The sequence below is a fragment of the Leptodactylus fuscus genome, chromosome 6, assembly GCF_031893055.1.
Source record: "Leptodactylus fuscus isolate aLepFus1 chromosome 6, aLepFus1.hap2, whole genome shotgun sequence".
NCBI classification, from domain to species: domain Eukaryota; kingdom Metazoa; phylum Chordata; class Amphibia; order Anura; family Leptodactylidae; genus Leptodactylus; species Leptodactylus fuscus.
The window spans coordinates 14,049,849-14,062,985 of NC_134270.1; the positions used below are offsets into that span (position 1 = coordinate 14,049,849).

Below are 13,137 nucleotides of genomic sequence, written 5' to 3' on the forward strand. Positions count from 1 at the left end.
AATCTGTTCTATAGATGGGTGCCCACAGACAGGGCTCTGAGTGCCGCCTCTGGTGCCCGTGCTATAGGATATGCCATAAATGCATGACTGATGTGGGACCCAAATCTATGTTCAACAGGGCCCATGAGTCTTTGGGCCATGTGTGTGGAAGTCTCTCCTGTCACTTGTATGGGAGTTCTGAAAATAGTGGAGGCCGCTTGGTCATCTTTTAGCAGATATAGAAGTGCATGGAGAGTCTTGCACGGATGTGGCTTGTTCAATGGTTTGTAGATGCAAACTGGGCCATTTCTCATTATGGTTGGGGCCTGTATCTTTCAGCCATTTATGGAGTTTCCTATGGCTAGAGATACATACATTCTGTACATCGTAGCTCTGTACCATTCAAGTGAATAAGCTATACCAACAGGGCATGAGTGATGAACGTTGCATCACTTGATCCATAAAGCTGCTTCGAATGGCTGATCTGTGGTTGGCCCGGGTTTTGGATTCCGCTGATCTTCAATTGATGGGTAAGGATGGGTAATCTATTAATAAGCCTGGAAAGCTCCTATAACCCATGGCTGTATAAATGGATGACTCTGACTTAAAGGGGTTGTGCCAGTATGGACACGTTTCCTCTGTCCTGTGTATATGGCCTAATCACTAGGGTCCTGGCGATCAAGAGGGCTGGGGACTAAAAGTCCCTCCGAAGCCTCCTTGTGAATGGAGCACCAGTTCTTTTGCGTGACGGGTGCTCCATTTACTTCTATGGGGCTGCGGGAACTTCTGGAGATTACAGTCCCGGCAGCCCCACAGAAGCTAATGGAACCCCGGTCACTGAAGTGCTCTGGCGCTCCACTCAAGGGATTTTCGGTTCCAAATCCCCCTGATCACTGGAGAACCTGGCGTTCATGCAACCAGCGATCGGACACTCCATGTCCTGTAGATAAATGTCCATAACGGCACAACCTCCATTCATTTCAGTGGAACCACCAGTAACAGCCCAGTGCTGTGTTTCAGCCATCTCTGGCAATCCCATTGAAATGATTGGATCTGTGTATCCCGCCCGCCATGCCGCTCCATCCATGGGACCACCTGGATGGGATTTATGGAAGCAGATGACTGGCACTGCGTAACTCCTGTAGAAGTGAATGGGAGAAATGGAAATGGTGTAGCACATTTTCTACAATGTTCCTTCACTTCACTGCTGCTTCTGTAGCTCTTATGGAGTAGCGCTGCTTTGCTGTTTCCGGAAGTCCGCCCAGGAGTGCGTCGGATGGGCTAGAGAATAAATTCAGTAAAGCGGCGACTATTACATTTATATAGAGAGCTGGACTTGTTGGAGATGGTGGAAGGTCCTCCATAACATTTAGTAATGGTGAATATAAATCGTATAGTTATTGCAGAAAATCCAATTCTTGGTCTCCCACCAAATTGACTCACAAATCATGACCGTAATACTAATACAAAATGTTGACTGGACCTGCAGGACGTATATACTCGAGTATAAGCCTATTTTCTCCAGTCCTCAAGCTCAGGGAAGGGGCAGACAGACAACCAAAACACCCCCTCCCCTTCCCCAGCACCTACTGCACCCAAAAACTCTGACCATTTTAATTTTTGAAATTTTCCAGTAGCTGCTGCATTTCCCCCCCTCGGCTTATACTCGAGTCAATAAGTTTTCCCAGTTTTTTTGTGGTAGAATTAGGGGCCTCGGCTTATATTCGGGTCGGCTTATACTCGAGTATATACGGTAAATACTCTGGATGTGACCCAATTATTAATGGAGCATGGAGAGGGTGTGAGGATGGGGAGAAGAAGTGAGGAGGTCTATTGGATGATGGGAACCAGAGCGAATGTGTATAATCCTGGCCCTTTTCGGTACAAGCATGATTGCACCCTAGTGCCCATGGCGCGGCCCATAAAGACACGGTAAGAGGAGTCTAATGCGGAGGAACTCTGAGGCAGCGCAGGGCACTTGGGATGAATTGGAATGATGACAAGTCAGATCTTTTCACCCAGCATCAGTGTCTGACCTCACAAATGCTCTTTAGGCTGAATGGGCACGTCATTTTAAAGACGCACTGCAAAAGCGTGGAGTCAGAAAGAGGCTGATCTTTACCAGTCATAGTGTCTGATTGAGATGTCTGGCACACTATATAGGTTTTATGGTCAGGTGTCCACAAATGTTTTGTCTTTAATGTACTCTTGCTCCGGATCCCAGGAGAGGTGAGTAGCTCTGTTATGTTGGGGAGTCACTTCCAGTAGGTGCTGATAATTTGTCTCAGAGGGATGTGGGGGGAAGATCCATAGAGCGAACACAAGGATTGAGGTGGTCCCAAGTCTGGGGAATTAGGGGGCCAATAAAGTACTTGGAAGTCTTGGTCGTGCTCCTCAAGCAACGTCAGACTCTCCGAGCTGTGTGACTTTGTCTCATTGTTTAGCTGGAAGATATTAGAAGACAAACCTCTTGTATGTGATCTGCAAGGATGGATTCATGCACAGATCGGTTCAGAGTGCTTTCCACACGGATGAGTGGGCCCTGAGAATGTCATGAAGGATCCCCCAGACCATAACACTCATGTTCTTCCAGCAGTGGTTGCCGGGTGTTTGTTCTCTTGATGTTTCTCGCCTCATGTGTCAATGTCCGTCTGCTCAATGAAGCCGAAAACGTTACGACAACCCTTTGCCAATTGGTGGTGGTCCAATTCCAATACTGTTGTGCACACTGAAGCCTTCGCCCATGATTCATCTGCTTTGGAGCCTAGAGATGAGTGTTATTCTCATGCACCTGAGACCTGGCGCACACGCACTGAACTACTTAAATGAAGAGCTGCGCTGGCGCAGATAGTGTATGTAGGAGGTGTACGCTTTTCGATAGGGCGATTTGGGACACTAATCCCCATCCATAAACACCTGTAAGTGGTTTAGTGTCCCAAATTGCCTTGTACGTTCCACTTTAAAGGTTCTGCAGCCAAACACTGTGTTTTCGCAACATCGGGGCTTTCATTCTTAAAGTGGACCTTTCCAGTCAGTCAAGAACGTCTTTCCGCACAGTGGCGTCTATAGTGCTGTACTGAGAGAGGAGGAGTTCCTTACCGCCCAGCTATGACGCTGAGCAGTGAGGAACGCCCAAACCTCCCAAGTACTTGTCTATGAACAAGTACTGGTCAGGAGTAGGGAGGGGCGTTCCTCACTGCTCGGCGTCGTGGCTGGGCAGTAAGGAACGCCCCCTCTCACAGTATAACGCAATAGACGCTACTGTGAGGAGGGACATTCCTGACAGACTGTCAGAAACACCCTTCTGACACTGAAGAGCTACGGTACCGGCACTGATGGCTCTTCACCGGGGCCACAGAATGGGAAAGTCGATAGTGTGCTGAATTCAGCGCACTGTCAGCTTTCTAGCGGTGCATTACACCCCATGTGCCAGAGGATGTGTAAGGTCCTCTTTAAAGGGGTTGTCCATCTCGCGTATCCTATCTATACTGGTAGCTTATGTAAATTAAAGACTTTTCCTAAATATATTGCTTTAGAAATGCTGCTTTGTTTGCCTGCTATATGAACTTATTCCTTCCATTGTACACAGCGTTGCTATAACCAGGGACCTTTGAGATAGGACAAGTGACAGTGTCGGCAGGACAATCCGTTCATCTAGCTTGTCTGTTATCTCCCTACACTAGGGAGTTAGAGTCCCTACACTATGACCTTTTGCACAGAGCATGCCCACAACACCTCCCATAAAAGTTAATGAGTAACTTTGCTGATGGGGCAATATAGAGAATGAGGAAAGCAGTAAAACATAAAACAGTGAACGGTCTTGGATTTCCACGTTCTAATGCCGCTACCACCATGATTGGACTGAATACTTCTATCGCCATGGGTCCTGCACTGAATACTCCTAGGTTCTTCATGATGGCTCTGACAGTCTCCTGATTGGATGCTATATGCACAAGGTTGCCCCCCCCTAACCACTACAGAGGACTTTTTTCACCACCTTCAACATTTAACTCTTCCCATCCTTTAATTTCGCTGCTCCACAGATTCTGGTGCAGTTGTAACTTTTTGTCTCTTCCCCGCTGTTCTTGAGTAATCAATGCAGATAGTTTTAGTGTCTAATAATACCAACTAGACTCCCTAATGCCGTGGGTGTTGTCAGAAAGGAACAGGCAAGAGGGCCTGATTTGAGCTTTGACCTTGTCTGCATCTGATTGGTGCTCTAAATCATGCCCTCATGCCTTCTCCTGCCTGACACCACCCACTTGTCATTAGGGAGTCTAGTTAGTATATCCGGGAGCAAAACTAACAGCACTGTTAACTTGGAAACGGTGAGGGCTAGAGAGAAAATTCCAATGGTGCTGGAATTGGTGGAGCAGAGCCTATTAGAGGGATGGTAAGAGTGCAAGTTGATGGAGGTGGTAAAAGGTTGTCTTTAAGGATAGCTCCTCCCCCCCCCCAATAGCGTAAATGTTGTGATTTGGCAAAGTGGCTAGGATTCTGGCTAAACGTTCGCGTTTTTGTAAATCGCAGCATGTCCATTATACCTATATGGAAAATGTCAGTGTTTCTATAAGAATAATAGAAGCAGAAAGTCCACAGAGGAAAACTGCAGACTTTGTGTGAAACGTAGTTTCCGCCACATCGCTTTTTGGCTGCAGCGCACTACGTGGGACCTTCGCCTAAATGTGGATTTCTCAGTCATACTTCCATCTTTCTAGGTATTGTGCACACCGGTAGGTGTGGAAAATAAACGCAACGTGGTAAGAATGCTTTCAGAAATAGAAGGGTTAATAGTTAATTTTTGGCGACTGACAAAAAGAAGCAAACGAAGACGAGACATGTAAATCCCATCTTCTAGGACTCCTCCTGCAGAGGGCAAGGCCGGGGCCCCACAGGTCGGAAACGCCACGATTTGCCTGCGGGAAAAATCGTGGCGTTTTACAGTAATTGCAAAGTGGATGGGATCCTTGCGAATCCCATGCTCACTTTGCGGTACAAACCACAGCGCGGACATGCTGCTATGTTTCGGCGCGGTTTTGGAAATGGCAGCATGTCAATTATATTTACGGAAACGCCGGCGGCTGTCCCATAGATATAATGGTAACAGAAAGTCCGCGGGGGGAAAACTCTGAATTTTCTGTTCAAAGCGCTGCGGGAAGAACCGCGATGCGTTCCCGCCAAGGTTTTCCCCGCAGCGCTTTAGCACTGCGTATCGTCTCGTGGGGCCTTAGCACCAACTTTTGATGGGATTTACATTTCTCTCCATTTACTTCATTTTGTTCATTAACAAAAAATAAATAAATAAACTATTAACCCTTCTATTTCTGGAATCTATTTCTGCACAAAATTTCTGCTCACTTTTGTGCAATACTATAGTTAGGCAAACCCACTGCCAGGGTCCTGTCAGCATCTATCATGGAAAAAAAAATCTAATTATATCAAAGAAATTTTCTATATTAGTAAATAGATGTTTTTCTAACTGATATTTTTAAATTAAATTCCAGATATCAGACCTTCTAGTAACAGATTGTAAACAGTGAGCTCAAACCAAGAATCTGTTCTGTCTATATGTATAGATCATGAATTGTTTTCTAGCGTCTGATGTGTATTTGTACATGTGTTTTTGTATTTTTTGGATTATTATAATTATTTTTTTTCTACAAAATATTAGTTTAAATAATTTTGTTTAATGTGTATAGACATGGCTACAGGTTGTGATGGCTGTAATTGCACTGTAGACAGTAGGTGGCTCTTAGGCCATGTTCACACAGCAATGTGTAGAGGGTGCAAATTTTTCCATGAATATTATTTTTTATTTTTATAAATAAATACCTATCTGCAAAATCCATCTGCGTGAAAGTTGCCTAAAGCACAAGATGCCGCCTGTCATTTCAGTTGTAAATCACTGTAATAAAAGTTTACAAAGTGCCGTGTTATCTTATTCAAACACCTTTTAGAAGGGTCGTAAGTTAAATGTATTAGAACTTATTCATACAACAATAAAAACTGTCCTACATTGGGGGTAAATTATCATGCATTTTAGGCCATCTCCCTGCCACAGCAGCTTTGCCTGCTCACTCCTCTTCTCACTCTCTGTATTCTTCAACAAGCTGGGGGGAGGCGGCTTTCAGTGTTTCATGAACAGGACACTATGAAGTATCACAATATTATTTTTATCATTATTAGAAATCTAATAATCCGTATTTTTTGGACTATAAGACTCACTTTTTTTCCTACAAATATGGGAGGAAAATGGGGGTGCGTCTTATAGTCCGGATGCAGCAGGTGAATCACTGTGTGCTGCGCTGCTGTGAGGATGACGAGGCAAGTTCACGAGTAGATAGATACTACTGTACATCGACTTGTCTATGTACAGTAATATCTATCTACTCGTGAACTTCGCTCAACTTACCTGCTGCTGGTCTGGTCCTCTGTCCTTCATGTGGCTTCAGAGCGCCCTGCGCCCCACCCCCGCCTCCCTAGACTAGTATTATAAAGAGAAGGCGGGGAGACGTGACTGATGCACTCATGTCTCCCCGCCCACACTCTCCAGCCACACCAAGCCCCCCCTATTCCCTGCATCTCTACAATACTAGTCTAGGGAGGGGGGGACGCAGGGTGCTCTGCAGACATGTGAAGGATAGTGGACCGGGGGGGGGGGGTGTTTCAAGATGGCGGCCGCCATAGCTACCGAGTTTCCGCTGTACAGGAGACCCATTAGCTATGGCAATTGCTCTGCAAGAGCGGCCGACCTGTTACTGTGCCATGCGGGAGCCTCCCCTGCCAAGCCTCAATCGTAATATTGAGCATCTCCCATAGACTGCAATACAATTGTATTGCAGTCTATGGGACTTGCAATCAAATGATTGCAGGTTCAAAATGTGTGTGTGTGTATGTATATGTGTATGTATGTATGTATGTATGTATGTATGTATGTATATATATATATATATATATATATATATATATAATTAGTTCATATCACCCCCATATCCCTAGAATACATATAAAACAAAAACATTACTGTTGAAACACATACACATTTGGTATCCCTGTGTCTGAAAACCCCCGGTTCTATTTACATTGGTGAAATATTCCATTATTGTTATTAAATATTTTTTTTTGCTTCAAAATTTTTTTTTTCCCTATTTTCCCACTTCTAAAACCCTTAGTGCATCTTATGGTCTGGTGCGTCTTATAGTTCGAAAAATACACTAAATGCAGATCAAATAATGTGCACATTAAATGTATATTACATTACACAGGGTTGGAGAGAACACTTACCATGCTTCTAGAGAACGGACTCAGTGTTATCTGTGTTACATATGGAGATAACCCACACTGTGAGTCTTTACCCACAAAATACAAGGTCTTGTAACTATACATTGCAATCAAATGTAAAAAAATTATGAAAGTAGTAATGCAGAGATGGATAAAATGTGTTCGATCGCTAAAGGGTTAAAATGTACACTCTCCTCTCACTCAGGCTTCCAATTGGTCACCGCACAACTGCACTTGAGCAGTGGACAGACCACAGCGTATGGACTGGGTAGATACTTAGGTTCTGTTTTGCAGTTTTAAAAACTCCATAAAAAAATTGATGCAGATCTTAATGTAAAGCATTAATGGACCGAAAATGTCCAAAGACAAAGTCAAAAAATATATGGAGAAAATATTAAAGAAATGTCCAGTACTTTGGTTCTGTTCATATTTGCGTCAGAGGCCGCGACACAGAATCTGTCAGAAATCGCAGCCAAAAAAAAAAAAAAAAAATCCTACAAGCATAGTTTTGTTTTGTTTTTGTTTTTTTAATCTGGGAAAATCATGAAGACAATAGTCAGTGGTCCCTTGTTTGTCATTCATTAGATGGGCAGAGAGTAATAAGGCTTCACCAGTGCATTCCCTGTACTTATGCCATTACTTAAGAAGAGGGCTGCTGGGGAGCCCGAAACTCTTGTTCCTGTCTCTCCTGCAGCTACTCTGTCTTTGGGTCGCATGATCTGAATGCTGCTGCAGCCCAAGTCTGTAAGAAGATAGTGACATCGCAGACTAGGAGCAACTGCAGGAACTAAAGAGCTGGTCTGGAACTGGAACTGGTCTCCCCTGCAGCCTGCCACAAAAATAAACAATGTGACTTCTCCGATGCAACAGAAGAACAGGCTAAAACACTGCAGATGCAAAACCAGCCATGGTGGTTCCATGTTGGAAACGCTTTTGCTTCCAGGGAAATGGGTAGAAAATGTACACAAAACTATCTAGATTGGGTCACCTAAGGGGGAATAAACCAATCCCCTCCTCCTCAGGCCAACCTAGAGGAAGGAGACTTCTATCCCTTCCAACCAGCAGTTATGGACCACATCTACAAACCTATGGAAGAAGTGATGTTACAAGCATCCTTTCATAGGTCCTTTTACACCCTGGTGATCCGAGAGATCTTAAAGGGGTATTCCCATGACGCTTGTTCACTAACCTGCAGGCTGTTGTGCTCTCTTCACTTCCTGCTTTTCTCGGCACATTGGTGGGCAGGGTTTCACTTGCATGGGATTGGTTGTAAATGAATTACCACAGTGTGAAGCTGATGTAGCAGAGCTGGATTTGAGTCAGTTTGCATTACATACAGAGGTACCGGACTCCCTATCTCAGCCCTTATCAGCCAAATTCAATTAAACTGACCGATAAGAGCTCAGTAATCCCGGAGTTCTCACCTCCCCTATCTGAGAAGCTCCGCTACTTAAAAGACACAAACCGCTTAGAGCTGCTCCCTATTTTTGGGATAGGTCTTAATTTTTTAAATGAACAACAGTCACACGTTTGATCACTTTTTATTTACATTTTTATGGGAGTTTATTTTAATTTCTATGGGAATTTATCTACATAACTATTGAGGCTGGTAACGGACTGGAAGCGGAGCTGCCGCCATCTTTAAGGACCCGGCAGATGTCGGAAAGGGGGATAAACTTACGCTAGTTATCTTGCTAGAATCAGCGCCGCGTTACTAAATGTGAATGCCTCCTCATATTTTAAGCCTACTCCAAAAAAACCTGGAAAATCTAGCTAGGCCTTATTTTCGGGGTAGGGCTTTTTTTTTTTTTGGAGAAACACGGTAGTGTGTGTTTGTATGTGTATATATATATGTATATATTATTATATAGATATGGAGGAAAGTTGAAAAAACGATTTTGCCATAAATTTTATTAACCGTATTTGACAACCAGACTTCACTGGATATAGTTGAGGGTCTCCCAGTGCCCCACTTTGCTGAGAGAAGTGGGGCAGGAAACTCTCCATACTCAGCCTCATCCGATTCTCTGTTAAATCATCAACTCTGCCCTACTCTTATTACTTGCACATAGCGTATAGTGGAGATAGTCACATGACAAAGAGTCGTGTTCAGTAACGCAACAGGACTTAAGGAACCCCGCTACACTCTGCAAATCTCATCGTTGCTGCTCCGGGGGAATGGAGTTTATATTAGTCAGAATGTCCACAGCATGCCCATCATACCCATATGAAACCAAACTGTCTATCTAAAGCACTGCGGGAAGAACCGTGAACTGTTTCCACCGCGGTTTTTCCCACAGCCTCCCATTGACTGCAATGGATTCCATTTTCTTAATGGATCCTTAAAGGGTTATTCCCATGATGCTTGTTCACTAACCTGCAGGCTGTTGTGCTCTGTTCACTTCCTGCTTTTCTCAGCACATAGGTGGGCGGGGTTTCACTTGCACGGGATTGGTTGTAAATGAATTACCACAGTGTGAAGCTGATGTAGCAGAGCTGGATTTGAGTCAGTTTGCATTACATACAGAGGTAACGGACTCCCTATCTCAGCCCTTATCAGCCAAATTCAATTAAACCGACTGATAAGAGCTCAGAAATCCCGGAGCTCTCTGAGAAGCTCCACTACTTATCAGACACAAACAGCTCAGAGCTGCTCCCAGCCCCTCCCTCCCCCTCTGAGAGCAGGCAGCTACATCACTTGACAAATGAGCAGATAATCCCAAGGGCCATAGAAACGGAGTGTAAACAATGAAGTGAATAAATTTAAGATAGCAGCCAAACAAAGCAGTTTTGATAAAGCAATGCATTTAGGAAAAGTCATAAATCCACATACACTAGCAGTATAGATAGGATCCTTGTGATGGGACAACCCCTTCAAGGTTTCAATTCTTCTGTTTTTTTGTTTTGTTTTGTTTTTTAATTCACATGTACAGGTTCTTATTATGTCCCGTTTCCCGAATCTCCTATACACACTTCTGACCTTTACCCTTTCTATTTTGCAGTACCACCGCCACATCTAAAGGATGAATTTCTTGACGGAGAAGACTATTCATTTCTACAAGGCGCCTCAGATCAGGAAAGTAATGGATCTGGCAGCTATTACATTAAACAGGAACCTTGATGCAAATTGAATGATTCTTAATAATTTAAGAATGTTTTCATATAAAAAAAAGAAAAACTAAACAAAAACTATTTGCAAATAAAACACAAAAGGACTCATGTGCAGGGACACTCTGTGAAGTGACAAAGAAAATATTTTGGTGAAGAAAAAAAATAAGATTTTACAATTTATTAAATAACATTAACGATTTTGTGTTGTATTTGAAGTTTTTGAGAAAAAAAAAATTTAATATTTTGAAATTTTACAAATATCGTGCATTGTGGGCACTGCAACAAAATTCTTAGTTTTTTGGTACACTTAGCAGGGCTAGATATATTTGTTTAGGAAGGGTTGATATTTTGCAGAAAAAAAAATAACAAAAAAAAATTACACTTGGTACACACTGGGTAGCTTTCTTTTCCGTGACCAGGAAATTTATTTTAGTTACTGTTTTTTGTTTTTTGTCTTTTTTTTTATTTTTTTTCTTTCTTGTTTGTTAAATGTCTCAAGATTTTAATTATGTAAAATATTTACCCAATGGTAATTATTCTAAAAATGACAATTGAGCTTTTTGCTAATTTTACGGTGACTTTAATTTATTGGCTTGTCCCTCCTCCCACTTTATCGTTCAGGCCTGTTGGTGCTTTTCGGCCATATTTTTCTATCATTATTGCATAGGATAAGGGGCTGCCCCAGGATCCAAATTTGTCACCTAGGCTGTGGATAGGTGATAAGTTGTAGTTGTGGCTCAACTCCTCTTATCAGGCCAGAGTCATCACATCCATTGGTCATGGTCCTGCTTCAGCTCAGTCCCTTTCAAGTAAGTGGGCTGAGCTGTAATACCAAGCACGGCCACTACACAACGTACGATTTTGTGCTTGATAAGCGGTAAAGAAGCCACAGCCATCAATATCCTAATCCTCGACAACCCGTTCAGAATTTTTGATCTAAAGAGGGCGCAGCTGCCCCCTGTGGCCCAAACCCTACCCTCCACGATGGCAACGTACCACCACTAGCCATCGCAACTTGGCAGGGTTCCATCCGCTTGCAGCTTGTGGTTGCAGCGTAACATTACATGGAGTTAAAAGTCAAAGAGTCACTTTAGGCTAAGGCCACATTCAGCAAATCACAGCTAAAAAAAAAACACTGCAGGAAAAAAATTCTGCAAAAATTTGTTTGCTTTTACCTATGGGTAACGTTAACTTGCTGTGTTTTCAAAAACGCATCAACGCGTGTTTTCTTTTTAGCAAATATAAGGATGAGATAAAATAACTAAAAAATTTATTTTGCCGGAGCTATAAAAATCTACATATTTTTTTTTTATGCTTCCACAATGGCAAAAAAACCTTTTTCTTCCATATGTGGCCTCAGCCTTAAAGTGACAATTAGTGAATACAACATTAAAAAAAAAACAAGTTAAGCACAAAAAGATCAAAATTTTGAGCAATTTTGCAAAGTGAGGTTCGGGTCTAAAAACCAATAAATTAAATCACCAGGCGGTGGAAAACCACTTTTATTGATATTTTTTTTCTTCTAAAAGTCTGAGGTGAAACAGCATGAACAAAGTCATTGTGCTAGGTACAGATCCATGTGCCTTACTCTGTGTCTGTCACTGAATACCACATTGTGAAATAGTGAAAACTGTGCGTGTTTTTTGATATATTTATTTTTTTGTTTTTGTGTAAGTCTATTCTTAGCCTGCAGATACCAGAATTGTTCCGTATGGGAAGGTGGTAAAGTATTGATGATGGAAGTGTCCGGGGTCATGGATTACGAAACTGCATTATTAATAAGGCTATAGGAGGACGGCCGTAGGAGCTTCTTTAGGGTCTATTCACACAGAGTATTTTGGCGCTGAAAATCCACGTGGAAAAAAGCCTCCCATTGACCACCAAAATCCTCACCAAAAAAACTCAGTGTGAATGGGCCCTTATAGTCTATAGTACGAGGGGACTACAAAAAGTTTCCGCACTTTAAGATTTTAGCTGGAAACGTTGAGGGCATGTCTGAGAATGTCATGTGCCTGGTCCATCTGGCAAGCCAACTCACCTTGCAAGATAGGTAATGGAATTTGTTTTTTAAATTCTTCATGGAGTTGGAAAAAAAAAGTGCAGAAAATTTTTGAAGACCCCTACACAAAAACTACAGGGAATTGGATGCCACATAGGTCCTAGGCCCCACGTTTGGGCGCCAAGTATATAATGATATAGTAGGTCTTACATTTTCCTAATATAACTTGGCTTCTGTATAAGCTTCTCTTCTGGCCCTTGTACTTTTGTTGGGGTTTCCATTTTTTTATAAGCTCACATATAGTCCTGATATCCCATAATAACAGTTATTTCGGAAGTTTTTTGTTTTTCTAAAATATTTGTCACTGGCTCTTGTATAGAGACCTGGTATTCAAGAAAACCAAAGCATCTTGTAATGTGTAGACACCCTTGAGCAATGTACCAGTATTATAGTGGAAAAGGGGGGAAACCTCAACCTCTGAGTTTGGTCTAATTCTTGGTAAACTGTTTTTTAAGTTGGGACCAGTCCTGTTGTACATGGCGTTGGATCTGCAGGCAACATGTTATAGAGCAGGAGGAGCCGAGTAGATTGATATATAGCTTAGTTGTACTTGTATTTTATGTATCTCTGTACTTTCTTTGCTTTAGGAATCAAGTGGGCGGTCCTACCTACTGAATAGGACCACCTCCTGGACTCCTAAGCAAAAAAAAAAAAAAAGGCAGGCAATAAAATGAATAAATTACAAGTCCTACTGAATCTTTTCCCAT

At 42.6% G+C, this 13,137-nt stretch overlaps 1 protein-coding gene across 1 annotated transcript in view; it reads left to right on the top strand.

The window, feature by feature from the left end:
- Positions 1 to 10,517, top strand: part of MBTD1 (mbt domain containing 1) — a 47,370-nt gene extending 36,853 nt beyond the window's left edge. Inside the window, exon 16 of the mRNA XM_075279380.1 lies at positions 10,263 to 10,517. Within this exon, the coding sequence (XP_075135481.1) occupies positions 10,263 to 10,381 (119 nt within the window). The 3' untranslated portion in view covers positions 10,382 to 10,517. The remainder of the gene's footprint in view (positions 1 to 10,262) is intronic.
- The last annotated feature ends 2,620 nt before the right edge of the window (positions 10,518 to 13,137 follow it).